The 14,243-nt window shown below is 35.0% G+C and overlaps 1 protein-coding gene across 4 annotated transcripts in view; it reads right to left on the bottom strand.

Moving 5' to 3' along the window:
• Positions 1-1,006: 1,006 nt before the first annotated feature.
• The window catches only part of ALB (albumin), a 109,217-nt gene continuing 95,980 nt past the window's right edge, over positions 1,007-14,243 (bottom strand). For all 4 annotated transcript variants that reach the window (XM_054687986.1, XM_037529603.2, XM_037529602.2 and 1 more), the window contains 13 exons: positions 13,941-14,073; positions 12,947-13,158; positions 12,256-12,388; positions 11,331-11,428; positions 9,677-9,806; positions 8,156-8,370; positions 7,052-7,184; positions 6,269-6,366; positions 4,879-5,017; positions 4,085-4,308; positions 3,056-3,188; positions 2,371-2,438; positions 1,007-1,147 (listed from right to left, as the gene is read on the bottom strand). In XM_054687986.1, coding sequence (XP_054543961.1) covers positions 2,397-2,438; positions 3,056-3,188; positions 4,085-4,308; positions 4,879-5,017; positions 6,269-6,366; positions 7,052-7,184; positions 8,156-8,370; positions 9,677-9,806; positions 11,331-11,428; positions 12,256-12,388; positions 12,947-13,158; positions 13,941-14,073 — 1,690 coding nt within the window. In that variant the 3' untranslated portion in view covers positions 1,007-1,147; positions 2,371-2,396. The remainder of the gene's footprint in view (positions 1,148-2,370; positions 2,439-3,055; positions 3,189-4,084; positions 4,309-4,878; positions 5,018-6,268; positions 6,367-7,051; positions 7,185-8,155; positions 8,371-9,676; positions 9,807-11,330; positions 11,429-12,255; positions 12,389-12,946; positions 13,159-13,940; positions 14,074-14,243) is intronic.

Genomic DNA, 14,243 nt, shown 5'->3' with positions numbered 1-14,243 from the left:
GGGTCCAGTTCTATGGAAATGCCTTATTCAAAAGTTTCTGGGATTGTCTCTGGAATCTTCAGCAAGCCAGAGCCCACTATATGCATTTCTCCCCTTTGGGGGTCCCTGACCTTTGCAATGATTCCTACAAAGGAAGAAAAATATTTGATGTAGTCAACAGGAGGTCAAAGTAGTGGTTGAGTGGATATAGAAGGATGGTAGAGAGTGCGAAATATTTTGGTAGCAAAATATTTTGCAAGCATCACTTAAAAATGAAACTACAAAACATTGTTATTAAGGACAAAAGCAGGTTGTGGAGTAGCCTGTACAGTATGAAACCAATTCTATTAAAATGAAAAATATACAAACTGATAAGGCTACAAATGGCTTCTAAGACATTGGTATTCTAGCCATTGGTCTCATATCAGTGACTACCTCTGGGGACAGGGAAACAAGGCCTGGGATTGAGTATAACATTTTAAATATTTTTCGACAAATTTACCCTTCCTCAACTCAATATACCTTAGTAACTTGTTACTATACCTATGTTCATGTCTCCTAACTCCCTCTTTCAATAATCTATATTCAAACTTGATAAACTTCTTGTACTCTTCATGTACTGTCATCCTAAATTGACTTGAATCTCTTCTAGGACTGGATGTTTTACCCCATTTCAATTCAATTAATAATCCTAATAATCATCTCTATTTTCCTTTTCCCTTACTATTTCTTCTACAGTTCTAGTAGTAAGAAAAAGCCATATTTCAGATACCTTACTTATACCACAGTATTTTTTTTTCTGAACTGTCATAATGATGTAGTACATTGAATGCTTATAATTCATAACTAAGAGAACTAACTGTCTCTTTAAAGTAATTAGCCCGAAAGGAACTAGAAGTCATCCAATGAAGTGAGGCGAGAGTGAGAAAAGTGGGACTTCCACAAAACCCACAAAATTTTCAAGAGAACAATATATCTTAAAAAAAAATAACACTCTTTGGCCATTATGTTAGATTATTTTCTGCTTTTTATTAATTGCAGTACAGAGAAAGGAAGTAAAATGTTTAAAGAAATTTGTGTTCTTCAGACAAGGTGTTTTATACCAACAGGGAAGGAAAACATGAATAAGTTCTGCATCTTCATTTCCCTTTCTCATTCACAGGGTAGGCTGAAAAACAAAAGGAAAAATATAAGTACTGTTTGTTAAATATCATGTGTTTTCCAAATATATTTATATGAATGCCAAATTGCTTAGATTTTCTGAAAATTCCACCAATGATAATACATTCAAGTCTGTCTTAAACTCATGACTGCTGATATCTGTTAGGCAGGAGGGAGGTCTTGTATTATAAAGCCCTCTCTTCAACACCGGTATCATCAGACGCCTCAGGCTGCAAAGTCACAGAATTTGCATCATCACTCCTCAGAGTCATTTACTTAACACCTACTTCTTACTTAACTTAATTGCAAACAAAAAAAAAGTGTTTCTCAAAGTTAGACCTCTGGGTAGAAAATCTTGCCAATTCAGACTAAAAGAAATCACTTCTTGAAATGACTACATTTGCAGAGATACAAAGCTACTTTCTTGATTGAATGCACAATATGTAGATATTATCATTTGGGCAAAGAGTAAGTTAAAACTAGGAGTGGAATAGACATCACAGCCAGTTTGGAAAACACGAAAATAATCCATGCTAAAAAATAGATGGACAACTAGTTTTGAAGAAGAAAGTTCATTCTATTTTTATTAATTTCCCTCAACCAAAATAAGTGAACCATGCTTATGTTGAAAAATTTAAATCTTTAAGTGTGTGGTGGTGTTTTAAGAAGAGAAATTCTATCAAAGCTCAGCAAGCTGACACATTACAGACTTAATAGTAAATTATTCACTGCAAGTAGAAGTTTACATAAAGTATCAGATTCTCCAATAAAATGAATTTGTTACTGAGCTATTAGGTGGAGTCATGTGAAGTCATTGCTATTGAACTCTTTTTTCACTTGCAAAAATGCACGTCCACGTGATTCAGCCTCTGACATAAGGTAACCCACTGCTGAACTATTGTTCAGTGGAATAATTCTGCCTGCTCTACCACATTTGGTCAGAACAGGACAGTGGTACTTTCAAGTACTGGCTCAAATTTTGAATTGTAGCTCTACCTCTCACTACCTGGGTAAATGATTAACGTATGCTGTGGTCTGTGCCTTCATTTTCTCAACTGCGAAATGGCAATAATAATGGTTCTCAGTCAGGTAACTATTTTGACAACTAAATAAGTTATAAATAAAATGCTTATGACAGTTGTTGGGACTGTTATACATGGCATTTGGCAAAACAAATAGAGTTTTGCTATTTTAATAACAATTATAACTGCTTTTTAAAAATCCATTTACCTGAGAAGTTGTTGAATATGTTGGTTTTAGGCTAAGGCGGCTTGAGCTGAAGCAACAAGTTTTGGACCCTGAACACAAAGAAATGATAAATATGAGGGAAATATTAGCATCACTATTAAGAAAAACGATTCACCTTTCTATAGCCATATGTGACTACAACGTAATTTCACATGTATCACATCATTTCATTCCAGTTTAGTACTACAATCTTTAGCAGGAATCTCAAGGGTATCCATTGTCCACAAAAGGAATAAAAAATTCCTATTAGGTCATAGGTGGAAATAATAAATGATTCATACATTAAAATATGAACTTCCCCATTGACCTATAAAATCAAGTACTCAGATTCAACCAAACTAACAATTTTCAGGAAAATGATGAAATAAATCAATGTTTTGATTTAATGATGCCTTTGCCAGAAGACATCAGGCCTTAAAATTATTTGTTTAAATTCATAAACATCATAACAGAAAAAAATATGACAAACATTTAATAGTATGCTGTAACACATCAGGAAATTTAAAAAAAATAGCTAAATCATTTTGCCAAACAATTGTATGTAGAACAAGATTCCTTTCCCACATGTATGAAGTGTCCTTCTGATATACAAACTCCTAAGATCTAGCTTGATGAAATACAACAACAAAGGAAATTAGACATATTAAAATAAAGTCATCTCCAGCACCTCTGTAGAGAAGCAGGCCTCTTTGTCATCAGCTGCACAGCATTTTTCAATGAAACCTCCAAAGTCTCCCATAACAGCTTTCAGTTGGTCCCCTGTTGCCTTGGGCTTGTGTTTCAACAGCTCAACAAGTGCACTGCATAAAATTAAAACAGATAAAAGGGTTATTGACATAAAGAAAATGGAATGGTAAAGACAGTTATGGCAAACTTTTCAGTAAATGTATGGAAATGATTATTTCTTGCATTTATACACTATTCAGATTTAGAAGTTATGTCATATTAAATTTATAACTAAAAATGATCCATGCTTATAGTTAGTCTGAGAATGCTTATAGTTAGTCTTTGACATATATCCCCATTCAAAGTTAATCGTGGGGAGACCAAAGGAAATACAAGTATTAAAACTCATAGGATCTGCTGCTTCTCTTTCACTGATATCTTCTGAGATAATAGTGCTAGAGAGGCATGAAAGACTTTGCAATATTACTTTTAAGTCTCTAGCCATCATGAGAACCCAGCAAACACATCGGCAACTCTGTGTTGCTAAGTTTCATGCAGTTCTAGTTCCTTGTTTCAGCAATAGGGAGTCAAGGCACAGAACTCACATTCATCCAAGTTCCATTCTAAAAGACACATCTATAAGTGCCCATAGGAAAAACTTAAAATTACCATTTAGCCCTAAAAATTAATTCTCCTATGATTTATATGAGATTATTTGCTGTCTACACAAATGCTCAGTTAATTGATCAGCATTTTTTTATTGGACCTGGCCTGAAATATAATTCTAGTACAGCTTTTATCTACAAGATTATTCTGAGTAATTTATAGGAAAAGTTATAATAAATTTTTCCCAAGAAAACAAAAAGCAATAAAATCACCTATTTTATTCTCAACACTTTAACATCTTAGTAAGGACAATACTCAAATACTCTCTTTTAAGGGACATAATCACTACTTCAGGAAATCACTACTTCGGTTTACAGTTCTCACTAGTCAGACTAAACCCAAGTAGTAATGAAATACTCCTCACGATTGTTTCTTGACTTGTTTCTGAGCTTCGGGAAGTGTGCAGATATCAGCATGGAAGGTGAATGTTTCAGCATTAAATTCTTTCGGAACATATGTTTCATCAACTTCCAGAGCAGAGAAGCATGGTCGCCTGCCCACCAAGGACTCAGTGCAACATTTGGTAACTTTTTCACTCACTGGTGTCTTCTCATGCAGCACGCACAACCGGTTCAAGACCACAGAAAGCTAAAAAACAGGCAAGAGGGTAGAAGTTCAAAAGAAGCACAATTTAAAAATTCCCATGAACTCCTACTTTCCAATGAACCAAAGGAAGTGTTATGTTTTAACTAGCAACTTTAAATCAGAGGTTGATTTGAAGCAGTGATACTCTTGTTTTTAGATCTACAAAATATAAGGGAATTTTACAAGTCTTTTCCCTTTTAAATATATCTACATATTAAGAATAATTCACTTGAAAAAATAATTGATTAAAATAACTTGAGGTGAATACTGCTATGTGTGGGAAATTGGGAAATAGTCTTATACTGATACACTAAAGAAAAGACCCCAAAGAAAGTTAAAAAGGCCAGGATGAAACATTGAAAACTCATAAAATTTTTCAATATAGTTTTGGGATCTTATCTAAACCCTCATTGTGATAATCATAACAAGTGACAAAGCCCTGGCTGCCACTGCCACCCACACACACACACACACACACACAAATGTTAGTTCACCCCGCTTCTCTGAAAGATAACTTCGTCAATAAAGGCAAATTTCATCATTATTAACTATGTTATAATTTAAAAGACTCACAAAGTCCTCAGCACAGGCCATCCTCTCTGATTCAGCAAGAGTACAACACTTGGTGCCCACTTTCCCGAGGCTCCTGGAGACCTCCACGAGACTTGGAGTTGACACTTGGGGCATTTTCTTGGTGTAACGAACTATGAGCCTGTAACAAAAAGTCCATGTGTTTCAACCAGGCATCAAGCTCTTTGACACAGTAGTTAAAGCAGAGAATACTTAGTTTAAATCGACAGAAAGGGTAGTGGGGTTATGCAGCCCTTGTCCTGAGCAACTAGTTAAGTATAGCTTTGAATTTCATCTGTGTTGTGTAATCCTAGGAAAATGACTTACCTTATTATTATTCAATAACATTAATATACTTATTAAGTGTGTCTTTCAATAAATCCTACTGAGAGCTTTACATCAACATTCTAAATTTGAAAGCTATGGATAAATTTTCTCATCTAGAAGAGGGTAAGGAATATACCTGATTCCAAAAGGATGGTACAAGGAAAAAATGAAATAAATAAAGTAGGCAATATACCTGGTACAACATGTAATAATCACAAAGAATGCCAATCACTGCTGAATATCTACTCAAGTGAAAGAGTCAATCTCTTATTCATTGTTGTTATTCATCCAGCATTCATAGCTAGAAGAGTGTTAACGTGTAGGAGCTGATCAAAAAAAGTGCTTACTGAATGATGTGTTCCTTCTTGTCTTTGCCTCCATAGAGAAGGCTCTATTAGATCAAGACATCAGTCTGTCAGTCTATATATTATAGCTTGAGCTACTGCTATTCAAGGTCTACAATTTTTGACTTTGTAAATTTACTGCTTCATTTAGTTCATCCATAAGCTATTTCTGAACCTCAAGGGACAGCCTTAGTTTTTACATCCTAAAATTTGGTATTTTTCTTCACATTTTCAAAAGGCCACTTTTTTTTTAAAGATTTATTTATTTATACAAGAACTGGGGTACAAGCCAGAGGCACAGGAAGGTGAGAGAATTCACCAGAGACAGAGCAGGGAGCAGAACAGATACAGAGACTGGAAACACTGCTGAAGGGAGCAGCAGGCGAGACAGGAGAGGTCTGCCACGCCATGTGGGTATCTCCCTGGCTGGCCAGGAATCAAACCTGTGCTGCAGAGGCTGCAGATAGCTTCACAGCATTGCACTCAACCCTCTAAGCCACCAGGGAGGCCCAAAAGGCCACCTTTTAAACTACACTCAGATACAGGCTTCTCCATCCCATCAATTTATTTTATGTTCTTTTCTCTAGTCTTTCTTGATAGAGAAAGAAATACATATAGTATTTTTGTGATTCAAGTTCCTATGATAGGTGATTTATACAGTAAGTCTTAAAGGGTTACAAACTGATCAAGAAAAATATTAAATGATGAATAAAAATACGTACGCATTCTGGAAGCCATACTCTCCAAGGCTGTCAAAAAGTGCACAGTTTTCTTTGACTAAATTCTGAGGCTCATCCACAAGAGGTTTAAGCTCATCAAGCTGAAATATATATATATAAAAATTGTGTTTACAATAGTCTACCTGAGGACCAAATGCAGGTTGATTGCATAGCTCTAGATAGAATGAGACCCTCCCTCTTTTTTAATCAGTGCAATGTTAATAGATTTATGATGCCAAATCCATCACAATACATCTGAACTGTTTATTTTATTGGCAAGACTCTATAGTATATGTGGCTAAAAAACTCCAGGGCCAGCAGAACAAGTGCTGGTATTTGAGCCAGGCCATCTGATGTATTTTCAAGCTGTACCTCTAAAATGGAGATAAATATGTTACTCACTCCAGAGAACTGCTCTATGGACTACATGGGCTAGTCATATTAAAATAGCAAGACCTAAGTTAGTGTTTGATTGAGGAAATGAGGATTATAGCCTACAAGCAGAAGATAACAATGACCATCCTACTCCATATTCCAATGAGTTCTGCCTGTTCATGGATTCCAAATAGATGGAATCATAGTGTGCAAAAAAGAAAAAAAGAAGCTAGACAACCTAAAATTTAACATTCTACTTGAGATTATTTTTCTTATAATGTTTAAGAGCACAGAATTGAAAAATGTTTCAAGAAAAGATCTACATTGCACTGTATAATCTTGCACATTTTTCTTCCTTGTTATTGGAATCATCATTCAAAGGCTACATTTTTTTCCCCTCAAGAAACCTACCACTTTGGAATAGCATGAAGGAGGGTCATCAGTGGCACAGCACTTCTCCAGTGTGGCTTCATACCCCTTGGCAATTCTCAAGAGCATTAAGACAGAGTACTCAGGATGCCTTCTTGAGTTTTCATACAAAAACCTAATTCCAGGGGGAAAAAAAAAACAGATTTACTTGGACAAATGAAAAAAAAAAGTCACATAATGAGGTTCGAAAGTAACTCATATCCCAAAGGTCTGAATTTGATTGAACACCAGGAAATGAATCTTAATGTCTAATGACTTGGTATTCACACATGCAAGGGAAGAAAATCCTATATTGCAAAAAAATTAACAAGGATATAAAATAATGGTAATTCACTTTATTCATAGATATAGATATATTAAAAAAAAAAGACTTGGGATTCAGAGTTAAAATCACCTAGCTACCTGCCTTCAAATCCTAGCTCTGCCACTTATCTTACTATTTAACCTTAAGCAACTTGTTAAAATTAACAGAGCCTTAGTTTCCTCCTCTGTAGAATGGAGATGATAATAATTACCTCATAAGGTTGAGTTACTTCATAGGTTGAGTTGTGAGAAATACATGACATAATCTATGCAAAGTACACAATCTCTGACACATATTAAATGTTTGATAAATGACACCTGTCATTATTATGTATAATTTGTTTGATTTGGATTATACCTCAAAAAGGTTATGATTGATAGGTAGGTTGGTAGGTAGATAGAGTCAAACTTTTCTTTTTCTTATCTGTGTGAGTGAAATTTTGAAGGGTACAAAAGTTTATGAAATATTATTTAGTGCACATAGTATAAATATATATGATGTTATTTTGTCATTTAAATGCATGCAGCCTTGCCATACTACTGGCCTTCACTTTTTACTTCTTTTCTGCCATCAGATGGATGGATGGATAGATGGATGGATGGATGAATGGATAGAACTCTATTAATTAATTTTTTAACTAAGTTTTAAAAAATATTTTAAAGGCTGGGAAAGGGAAGGATAATCATTGCAGATTACATGAAAATGGTAGCACTCTAAAGGAAAACCTAGTATTATCTTCCCACATTCTGAAACCTTGTAAGTATAGCTTCTTATCCACTTACGTGCCCAGGAAGATATCTTTTGCCTCTTGATAGTTTTTGCAAACGTCCTTATCATCAACAAAGTCAGCAGTTATTGGGGGCAGGTCAGCAGGAGCTTCATCTCTTTCAACCTCAGAAATGCAGTGGGATTTTTCCAACATTGGCTTCCCACAGCATTCCTTCAGCTTAGAGGAGATTGTGTCTTGATTTTCACAGACGTACTTGGCAAGCTGTTCCTATAAGAAAGTTGATGAAAATTGTTCAGTATAAATTGGCAATGCTATTCTTTCTCCCCAGATTTTCATTATGTTGGCAGAACAGAACATGTTCATCAGAGTTTAAGACCATACACACAGACAAGGAATGGGCTTCCTATGAGCTTATTATCAGTCTGTGCTCCTTAACCTGGAGATTCAGCTAGAACTACTAAAATATTTCCACTTGTTTAAAAAAATAACTAGTCAGTAATAGAACACCTATTAGTAATTGATTGATTTTATATTTCAACTGCTAAGGATTGAAGTTTTTAAATTGAAACAGTGCTATGTGTATCTTTAACACAAAGTTATGTGTATGTTTATGCTAGTTATCTGCATATTTAACACAAAGTTAATTGAGATTATAGAGAGGGAAAGTACATAATTTCCAAAGTTTTCTTCAAATATTAGTCGTTCTCCAGCTATACCCACCCTCCAAAAAATTTTAGAAATCTACATTTGTAGATGTCCTACTTCAGCGTAAGCCTTTTTAATTTTTTTTTTTAAAGATTTATTTATTTATGTATGCAAGCACTGGGTACAGTCAGAAGTGCGGGAGGGTGAGAGAATTCACCAGAGCCAGAGTGAGGAACAGAACAGGCAGACTGACAAAGTACACTGCTGTGGGCGGCAGGAGAGATCTGCACGCCATGTGGGAACCTCGCCCGGCAGCCGGGGATCAAACCAGTGTTGCAGAGGCTGTGGGCAGCTTTGCAACCCTGCGCTCAACTGCTGTGCCACCAGGGAAGCCCCCTTTTTTAATTTTTTAAAAAGATTTATTTATTTATGCATACAAGAACTGGGGGGGGTACAGGCCAGAGGTGTGGGGGGTGAGAGGGTTCACCAGAGACAGAGTGGGGAATGGAACAGGCAGATTGACTGAAATACACTGCTGAGGGGAGCAGCAGGTGAATCAAGAGAGGTCTGCTGTGCCATGTTGGTAGCTCCCTGGCTGGGGATCAAACTCTTGCTTCAGTGGCTGAGGACAGCTTCATAGACTGTGTCATAACCCCTGTACTACCAGGGAGGCCCTCAGCTTATGCCTTTTATCTCAGAATATAGCTTAAAGGGATTACTAATTAGTGAATATGTTTATCACATCATTTAGTGAATAGGATAGCCAGTTTAAAATATATATATATCAGAACTATAAGGCAAGGAGAGGGCTGAGCAGACTAGGCATGGAAGGCAATCTCAACCGATCGTGCATCATCATCAATGATAAGCAAATTCATCTTACCAAGTATGCATCTAAGCTACCAAAGAGCAGACTAGGAATCCTTACCCTGTCATCAGCACATTCAAGCAGGTCACCTTCACAGCATTCCTTGTTGACTTTGGTAAGATCTCCCACTATCTTGGAAATCTCTGCAAAGTCAGCCTTGGGGAATTTCTGGCTCAGGCGACTTACTGACCTAAAATGAAAATTCCCCACCAAAACATTATTAACATGCTATATTTTACGTGATAGTGATACAGGGCAGAAAGAGGCACTAAAATCGGCCAAGGACACTGCCCAAATAATGTACCAGTCACTGTAACAGTCTTCTGGCTTCAGCCATCGGTTAAATTAGCACTCAGAAAATGCTACTTAAAACAAAAAAGTTGGACAAAGAAACATAGAATAATTTTTAAATTATTAATTCATTGGTTCTTATTTTACTGCTAGTTCTGAACCAAATTAGGGCAAAATATTTTCTTAAGGCAGAATTATTAATCTTAAGAGTGTGTAGGCTAGATATACGTCCTGCCATTCATAAAAGGAGAGATCAAAGAGGTATTATATAAAGGCAGAGCATGCTGAGAGGCTGCAGGTCTGGAGTCCAGGCCTCACTCTCAGATCTGATTGTATCACTTATATTATCAGTGTGACCTTAAGCAAGTTACTTAGCCCCTTGGAGCTTCAGCCTGTACAGGTCACAACAGCATACCAAATTAAAAGACTGTTGTGAGGATTAAATTAGACAATATACATGAAAGCATTTTATAAACTGAAAAATGCCATATGTACTTTAATTATCATTTTTACCAATAAAAATACATTCTTCCTGAATTCTAAAGGTTTCTGAGAAGAGAAATTGTATAACATCTACAGAATTAGGTAATTTTGATTAAACATACTTTTACCAAGTTATTGATCTAGCACAAATCCTAAGATCTATTACAAAATGTAAAAGGCTAATATCCACATACTTTTAGAATTATAGTGTCATCTAAATTTGATGGAAGATATTTCTTCTCCCAAGCCAATCATAGACTATTTAATTGTGTATTGTTTTATACTGGAGTTGTTTTGCTTATTGATTTTGTTGATTTTGGTGGTGTAGATGGTAAGGATGACAAGAAAAGACTGTTCAATTTAAAGTTTCTACAGAGCTTGCCAAATGTCTATTATTCTCATTTTATCACCTCTTCAAATTGATTTATAGTTAACTAGCAAGAGGGGATGGGGTTGGGGAGAAGTTTCCTTGGCTCTGATGTTAAAGGATGCTCCTAGAACTATCTAAGTAAAATAAAAGCAGGTAGAAAGAAAAGACTAAGAACAGAGTTAGAGCAATGAGAAGTGACCTGAATGGCTGAATTTAATTGTCAGAACATAAAAAGAAAAGCAGATATTTTAACATAATAGCATGGGGTATGGAAATACAAATTAAAGACACCGGTTCTATAAAATTAGTGGAATATTAATACGAGTTTAAATATCAGTCTTAGAAGGAAAAATAGGATCACCCCCTAAATTCTTTGACTGCTTAGACAGTAGAAAATAATGACAAGTTGTCATTTTTGTGTGATTTTACCTCTGGTATATTTCTACCTTAAAGACAACCAAAAAGATGTGTGTGAAAGCCTGTGTAAAATGTTATATGAATGTCTAATTTTGTTAATTGAACTGACACCCTTTATATTACTGTAAAAATACAATCTAAGTTTTAAAATACCATGCTTTGAAAGCTCTTTCTCCAAACTTTTGGATACTGGCACACTTGAATCTCTGTTTGGCAGATGAACTCAGTACGACTTCCTTCAAAGCATCAACCTACAAAAAGAAAGAATTTGAAAAATTAGGGTGAAAAAATTCTGTATGAAATACCCCCTTATACATTTAGCTAAGACTAGCCAAATTAAATTTTAAAGAGAGAATTTATACTTAAATTGCCAGGTTCTCGCTATTAGAAATTCATGATTTCACTATGTAGGAAGAAGAAAGATCAGTCTGGTCATAGAGAAGGCTCTAGGTAGTCAAGAAAAGTAGTCAAGAATCAGTATGGAGGCATTGCTTGGGGGGCAGGGGAAGGAAAGTGAAAAGAAAAGTAGAGAAACAAATACACCAACATCCCAGGAAACATTACTGATTTAATTTTTATTTCAAATCCTCCTCCACCAACTCTAACAAGATCCATAAAATATCTAGAAAAGAGAATGCAGTACCTAAAAAATATTTATGGACTGAACCAGGCTCCTAAATGCAAGTTAAATTCTCCATTTTGAATTCCACCCAATTAAAAAAGAAAAAGCATCATGAAACGATAAACAAAAACTGTGGCCCTTTGTTATGCAATTTTACAAATGAGTTTCTCTATTTCACCATAAGTGTGAGCACAATAAAAAGAGGCAGACTATTAACATACATACACAATGATTCCTTCTATAGATCCACTGGGCAAATCTTAAAGAAAGAGGAATGAAGAGACCAGAGGTCTTCAAAGAGGGTCAAAGATCTTTGGGTGGGAGAAGAGTGAGGAAGATTTTTTGAACATGAGAAGTTTATATCAGAGACTAAAGTTTCCTATATCTAGGTATAAGATGTCCAAAATCTGAGATTTGATTATGAATTGGCTTTTTTAGTCTTTTTCTGAGGCATACCTTTGGTGTCAGGCAGGCACCTTTATCAGCAGCTGAGCAACAGTCTGTCAAAATTTGTTTGTATTGCTTAGCATAGTAAAGGAGTTCAGGAGCATAAAAGTAAGGATATCTTCTGGCAATTTCATATAAGTAACTAAATTTTTAAAAAGAAAAACAGTCATTTATCTATAACAGACAGGGTTATAGGAACAATTGCGATCAACATTCTCCTGAGAGCCTCTAAAACCCAAAAACATCTAATTACTAAATAAACTCAATTTGGATGTGGTAACCTTTATTTAGGTTAGTGAAAAGGTTAAGTTTATGTGTATGAATTATAGTATATTACATATATAAATATGTAAATAAATATGCTTGCATACACAAACAATATATTAAATTAGTACAATTTGGTGATACGTAATTGACTAAAATGAAATCATTCTGAGAATAATTAAATACATAGTTTCATAATATTCAATCTCAAAATTTTTAGACACATCATATAGTTTCAGTGAAATCCAAAAATCTTTTATCAAAGTTTTTATCATGTCAAATTTGTAGTGCAAATATTACGTCTTTGAAAACTGTTATCAGAACTTAAGCTTCTCAACCTTAATGTTGAAAATATTTTTGTTATAGTAATTGTTATAATGAGCCTTGATGTACTCCATAATTTTCAAATTTGAAGCCTAAAAAGCTGGTAACTTACTGTCCTGCAAACTTCTGTTCATTTTCCTGGAAGGCAGCACACAATGCATCGGGCTCTGGTCGTGTATATGGAGGGAATCCTGGGTTGTCGTCTTTGTGTTGCAGGAAGCATTCATGTCTCCCAGGCTCTTGTTTTTCGCAGCAGTCAGCCAAATCACCATACTTTTCACGAAGAGATGCAACTGTACACAGTTTATCTCCAAAAAGAGTTTGCTAAATAGAAGAAAACAAGCTTTTTAATTTTTACTGTATTTTTTTATTGAGATAACATTGCTTTACAACATTGTATCTATGAAAATAAATCAAACTTCAAATTTTAAAAATAGGCTTTTACTAATGAAAGATTTTCATCTAAATACAGTAAGACTGCTGTGTGTAATCTCAATAAGGAATATACACAATGGAATACAACATAGTTATGAAAAATAGATGAACTCTTGCCATTTGCAACACATGGATGCCACCAGAAAGATTGTGCTAAGCCAGTAAACCAGAACAAGAAAGACAAATACTAATTGATTTCAATCATGTGTGGAATATAGAGAAACAAAACTCAACCAAAACATACCCTAGAAATTTAACTGTAAAACTGAGGCTATCTGAAGGGAACAGGGAAAGAGGACAGCAAAGTGTGGAGGGTACCCACTGGACAATGTTGAAGGACCATGGGTGTCTGGAACATGGGTGTGGCCCAGTAACATATATCTGAAGGGATATGAACCTACGTGACCAAATTACAAACCACTTAAACCAATGTCACCTTAGGATAAATTAATAAATTTTAAGAGAAATATAGATTTAAATGAAATGTTTCTAAAATTGTGGGTAGAAGTAGAATGTTGTTATCATAGATGAAATAATGGCTAAACCCACCTTTGAGTGTTGCTTACAAATGTGGTCAATTAGTAAGTATTGAAAAAATGAAAATGGGATTTTTTTTAAAAGGTCAGTATTACTTAAAAGAAGAAATATATTCAAAATCAAATGTTACTTACAAGTGGTTTGTCACAATTTGCAGCTGATTCATCACCAGCACATGTCTTTGCAAAATCAGTTACTTCGGTCACTAATTTTACATGATCTTCAAAGGGGCATTTCTGGAGATACTGAGAAAAGGCAACCAACACCCTGAAATAAAGAACATACAAAAATGTAACATAATACAATTTTTTGAGAAATTCATAAAATTCATAAATTCATCTCATGTAAAATTTTCTACAAAGCAGGTTTCTATGCTAGCAAACAAACTGTATATTAGTATATTCTATATCTTATACACCTAATTATTATATAATAGT

The sequence above is a fragment of the Talpa occidentalis genome, unplaced genomic scaffold (assembly GCF_014898055.3).
Source record: "Talpa occidentalis isolate TD23 unplaced genomic scaffold, MPIMG_talOcc4v2.1 talOcc4.6, whole genome shotgun sequence".
Classification (NCBI taxonomy): Eukaryota; Metazoa; Chordata; class Mammalia; order Eulipotyphla; family Talpidae; genus Talpa; species Talpa occidentalis.
Note: the sequence above shows the minus strand (reverse complement) of the source record. Positions and strands in the feature narration are given on the sequence as shown.